This window comes from Halichoeres trimaculatus, unplaced genomic scaffold, assembly GCF_033239565.1.
Source record: "Halichoeres trimaculatus isolate MK-OKI-2021-1 unplaced genomic scaffold, fHalTri1.1 fHalTri1_scaffold_4, whole genome shotgun sequence".
Taxonomy (NCBI): domain Eukaryota; kingdom Metazoa; phylum Chordata; class Actinopteri; order Labriformes; family Labridae; genus Halichoeres; species Halichoeres trimaculatus.
Genome location: NW_027437182.1, coordinates 17,778,667 through 17,784,666, shown reverse-complemented (window position 1 = coordinate 17,784,666; position 6,000 = coordinate 17,778,667). Strand labels below are relative to the sequence as shown.

At 39.7% G+C, this 6,000-nt stretch overlaps 1 protein-coding gene across 1 annotated transcript; it reads left to right on the top strand.

Moving 5' to 3' along the window:
- The first annotated feature begins 264 nt into the window (after positions 1 to 264).
- Positions 265 to 3,984, top strand: LOC141788962 (uncharacterized). The gene is made up of 2 exons (XM_074668183.1): positions 265 to 332; positions 734 to 3,984. The coding sequence occupies exons 1-2, from the start codon at positions 314 to 316 to the stop codon at positions 2,578 to 2,580; spliced, it is 1,866 nt and encodes a 621-aa protein (XP_074524284.1). The 5' UTR covers positions 265 to 313; the 3' UTR covers positions 2,581 to 3,984.
- The last annotated feature ends 2,016 nt before the right edge of the window (positions 3,985 to 6,000 follow it).

Below are 6,000 nucleotides of genomic sequence, written 5' to 3'. Positions count from 1 at the left end.
CAAGAAAACAAGTAAATGACAACTCAGAGTTGATTCTGTTGAAAGTTAAGTTAGTCTTTGACACTAATCTTTTGCTGGTTTTAGATTTTAATACAGGATTTGTATTTGTAGTCAAATACCGTCACAATGAGGTTTTAGCACTTGTCTTTTTTAAAGAGGCAATACTTCCCTATCCAGTAGTGGGGTGATAGATGATCTTAGGGCGGTCTTTCCTTTAGTAAAGAACAGGAAGACTTGATGAAGAGGGTGTCAAACTGTTTATATGGTCATATAGAGGAAAGCACCGCAGCAGGATCACATCATTCAGACAACCATGGATCCTTACTTCAAAGGTTGGTATAACTTGTTAAGTTGTTTCGCCCAAGTCCGATTTTAAGTCCTTTATTACATAAATATCACACACGAGAAAATGTGTGATTATTTTTTTTTTAAAGATTTTCAGTAATAAACAATTAGTTTTCTAAATTTTTGTTTTTTAACTGGTATGATTATTTTAGATACCCAAAGGGCTATAAAAGAAGAAAATGTTTAGATTGTATTTCTGTTTGAAGATTACCACAGCATGCATTGTGCAGTTTTTGTGCAGATGTGTAGCTCTACCATTTATCAGTGCCACCCTAGGGCACCAGAAGCTACTGAATATAAAAGTTTCTCGCAGAATCTTGATGTATTATTGCTTCTTAATATTGGTGAGCATTGTTAGCACTAATTTTAACTCTTTTGACCTCTCCAGGCGTCTTGTGGCTGATAATTGTACTCCTCAAACTGCCATGGTTCACTTGCACTGAGAACTGCCCACAAAGCTGCGAATGCGGGATTGAGGTCATTTGTACTGGCTACAACATCACAGAAATACCAGGGGACTTTCCTAAAAACACAACCAAGCTTATTCTTGAACACACCAGTGTGCAGGTCCTGAACGAGTACAGCTTTGCTGACCTAACCCCGCTGACCCGTTTCAGTCTGACTTCAAGTTCCTTACACACCATCCATCCTTTGGCCTTTCATGCCACGCCAAAGCTCATGTCTATCATGCTGGTATCCTCTAACCTTTCCACCCTTCCTGCTCAGCTTTTCAGTCGACTGACTGAACTCCAGCAGCTGGCTGTAGATGACAACAGGCTGGAAACCTTAAATCCAGACATGTTTAAAGGTCTTGTAAAGATGCGGGACCTGAGCCTTGGCCAAAACAAACTGAAAGATCTTTCTCCTGATATTTTTGATGGACTAACCAAACTCCGATACCTGAACCTTGGCAGGAACTCAATTAAGAAGCTCCCACCGACCATTTTTCAAAGTCTGACTGGACTTCAAGTACTGTATCTCTATTACAATGACTTGGAGGAACTGGAACCTGGGATCTTTGACGGGCTTATTGCTCTTGAGGATCTCAGATTATATCAAAACCAGATCAGCAACCTCTCTCCTCGGGTGTTTTGGCCTCTTAAGAACTTAAGAATCCTCTACTTGTCCAACAACAATCTTCAAACTATCCCAGAAAAGAGCTTCTACTTTATGCCACTGCTGAAAAAGCTTACCATCCATAAGAACCCACTTCTTACTCTACCAAACCAGCTAATGGGTCACATGCCTCTGCTGACAGAGTTTAGTTTATATGAAACTAACCTCATCACTGTTCCTGGAAACCTGTTTGCTAACATGTCTGGACTTCAGAAACTTTACTTTGGGCTGAACAAACAGCTGAAAGATCTGCCTTTAGACCTCTTTTGCTGCCTCCCTTTCCTCAAGAATCTCTCATTGCCGTTTAACAACCTCCATGATCTTCACCCTCAGCTCTTCTCTAGTCTAACTTCAATGAAAATACTGCGACTAAATCACAACAAGCTGCAGAACCTGCCAGAAGACATTTTTCAGGGCCTTGAAAAGCTTTTGATAATTGATTTGCAGCAAAACAAGCTCAAGACTCTCCCAGGAGATATTTTCCTGTCAAATAAAGCTTTGAAGGAGGTTTTTCTGAGTCGCAACACCTGGGATTGTGACTGTTATATTAGAGACATTGCCAAATGGATTAGGGAGAATGAGCGTCTGGTTTTTGACAGGAAAAATACTCGGTGTCAAAGTCCGATGGATAAGTTCAACCGCACCCTTGGATCTCTGCAGGAAGCGGAGTTCTCCTTTTGTGATGCCACAACAGCCAATTACTTTACAACATCTCTGCAGACTCAATCCACCACTACCACTGCAACTACGACCATCCCTGCAACTACGACCACTGCTGCAGCTATGACCAACACTGAGGCCACCTTCACCACCATGCTTTATATGCCGGAGATTTTTCCCTTAGTAAAGGCTCCTCCAACCGATGTCGTGTCCTCTCCATTTAATGGCACCATGGTGTTTGAGAGCAGGCCGGACTACGTTCACCACAATTTTCACAACGGCTGGGTGTACGTGTGGTCACTGCCTTCTGATACGACCCTGGCAGGGCTGCTTATGTTTTCTCACGTCTTTCTCGTGGCTACAGGCATGCTTCTTATTCTTGTGACTGTGTACATCATGTACCGCCTCGATAATACCATGATCCAGCTGAAGGCTGAGTGTGCAGAAACTTGTGGGTAAAAAAAACATGTTATCAGAACAGCTGCAGGAGGGACCCAGTAAACCACTTCCGGTGTAAAAGATAAGTGTTGTGTGCGGTTGGTGTTTTCCTGATGTTTTGACTATAAAAGGGTATTTAAGATAGAAAAAAAAAGAAAGTTCACTAATTTGATGTTGAACTCTAGCTTCCATGATTAAGGCAGGGTGATACTGCCAACATGATTACAAAGTGCTTGTTCGTAACTTCATACTTCTTTAATGAATACATTGGATGTATATGTTTATTCTATTTCAAAGAAAATCAAAATTTGGGGATTTGAATTTTGATTGTCATTTTTAGTTTTTAAAATGGCAAGACCAAACAATGTCACACTTTATCAGGGGACACATTCAGCAACTAAATGTTGATTCGCTTAGAGAGTAACTACTGAATTAAGCTCCTCTGCTATTAAGTAACTTAATTTATTTGATCATTGAAAATTAGACTTCTAAATTAGATGAGCACACACTCCTGTTTCCTAAATCAATCTGTCACCACATTACATACTGTCATTATTCTGGCTAAGTCACCTCAGGGGTCTTGTGCCAACAAAGACATTTTGACAACGGATCAAACATTTCCTGTTTGTATGATTTTATCCAAATTTCTTCCCAATTTTTTGATTATTTTTTTTTATACAGTAACAGATGAATAATGCAGTTGTACATAGTTTTGTAAATAGTTTTCAGATTTTGGAAGCTAATCCATAACTCTCTTCAATGTTTTGCAACCCCCCAGTGGGTTCTGACCCCCACTTTTGGGAACCACCTTCATCAAGAGTTTAACATTTGTTTTTCCATTCTCACAGGTTAAAACGGGACAAATATTGATATACATGTATGTTTACCTGGTCAGACTCAGAATAAATAGCCAAACTTACAATTAAAAGCCCTCATTGAATACTAAAACCCCACTTCATAACTCACTGGATAATCAAACCTGCACTTAATATAACATGTAGATGTATGGCCCACATGGCATGTGCTTAACGTAACATTAGTGTCTTAGTGTGTGTTAGTTTGAGGGCTCATAAGGGCTGTTTTACGTCATCTGATTTGTACCAAGAATCAATGCAAAGTCTGATTAGTTCCTGTGGTCCTCCCCACAGGATGACCAGAGCTATATCACAACTGTTTGTACTTTTCAAACTTAAGTCCAAACCTAAAGTCCAAGCCTGTAAAAATGATGCTTTACATACTTGGATGCATGTGTTGCAGTGCTTTTTTGGGATGTTACTTTCTCATGTTTCTTATTTGTTCACTGGATTCTGTAAGCATCTGTCTCCCCCTTGTGGCTAAATCCTCCCTCTGCAGTGGGAGGCCACACTATTTTAGACCATTACTAACTGTACCTTTGTGAAATCATCCAATAACTCACCGAATAAATCATATCACCATCAGATATACCTCTAAGACCCTCTCATTCTCCTCCTGTGTTTGGCTTTTTTGTGTTTATTTGATTTTCTGCAGCTGAGACGCGTATAAACATCATCAAGCTTTCATACTGATGGAATTCCTGCCTCACCCATCAGTAGTTATGTGGGGTTTTTTCAGGCTTTTTTTTTGTTGTTGAGCATCTGTTCTCACTTACTGGTCAGTTAAATGAATTGAATTGAAAAAACTTTATCAATCTCTGAGGGGCAATTAAGGTACATGGAGCAGTCAACAAATGAGAACAGGCAGCACAAAGAGACAGACCATGTCACACATTGAATTCAAAGTCTACTGTTTAAAATGCTAAAATCCTAACTCCAAAAAGAAGAGTAAAAATAATTGCCCTATAATGAAATACAATATATTGAATGTACTAAGTATTAGATACTAAAATATTTGAATTTTTAAGGCCACACCTAAGATTGAGGTGAACACAAACAATACACACAGTATCAAACTGTCCCATGTGGCTTATTCTGGCACTGCAATGTGTTTTCCAGCTAATTCCTAAAAACACATTACTGACTATCTCATCTGAATGTGAAGGATGATAAAAAAAAATGTTATTCCCAAAAATGAATCACATCTTGAATACTGGAAACAGAACGCCCAGAGCTTCACCATCAAAACAGGAAGCACAGATTCAGCCACCTTGAGTCTTTCAGAGGGTAAAGGGCAAAATAACACAAAAAAGAAACTTATCGTTAACAGTGCCTCTGTCATTTCACAAGCCTCAATCAGGAGACAAAACCACAAGAATGTGCTAAGACCTATGGTTCCCTTTTTTAGACATCCTTACAACATCAGTTGCCTTATATAAAGTACTCATTCATGTGAGCTGAGTTAGTTTGTTCCCACATGGGTGGATACATATGTGGGTGATATCAATTAAAGCTGTACTTTTTGGGAGAATTAATGTTGCTTTAAAAAGTTTTCACAGCCTTTAATTCTTCACAACAAGATGATGGATGCCGCAAATTCCTGGAGAAGTGATTGGACTTTAAAACAAACAGCAAACAAAAGAGCATGAATTAGTGAACAGCACCCAAGTTCATCTCCATGACAACGGGTGATTAGGCCTTTCCAGTACGCTGAGCTCACACAACAGTGGGCACAGACATACACACAATCTCCCTCCTACACACACTCTGGCACACACACACAGAGGGAGAAACAGTGTGGGGAGGAAATCATGCTGCAGGGGTCAGGGATATTTGACCAGACTTGGAAAATAAGAGTGGAAGATTAAAAATATTATTGTGTTCCAACATTTTTTTATCTTAGAGATGAATTTATTTAACCTGATTTTCCACACTTTGGGTTGCCAGGCTCTTGGCTGCAAACAGCTTTATCTTTTAAAAAACACAATGTAGCGAATCGATGTAATATAGTCGTTCCAACAATGCCAGCTCTCTCCAACTAATTTGTTGAATTCTTCAGGTAAATGTGATTATGCCTGAATAAATATAACATTAAAGTCAGATAACTGTGAAGATTTTGACTTTTTAAGGCTATGGTATTAAACTTTTGAACAGCTAATGAACAGTTTGAGTGTAGAGACAGCACTTTAGGGCACTTGGGTTACTCAAATGCGCCCCCCATGCCCCCCTCTTTGCACACCACTGTTTGCGGACATTCTTATCCCTGACATTTGCCTGCACCACAATAAAAAGGTAGAATAATATAATCAAGGTTAGCATTTTCTGAATCCCTCTCCATTTAACAGCTACAAACTCAGTGGTTTCTTTTAGAAGTATGGCTGTCTTGCTTGGTATCAAGTTGCATCCAAGATGGTGATTTGAACAGATGCAGTGACGCTGTGCTGTCATCTTTTATCTTTGGTTCTTATCTGCCTCCTGTCGTTGCAGCTGGACTTGATCGTCACCTGACAGACAGGGCAAAAGTGTTTCCAGCCCAAGTTTTGTGCACATCCCTGACTGACTGTCTATACGTTAACTCCACCCTCAC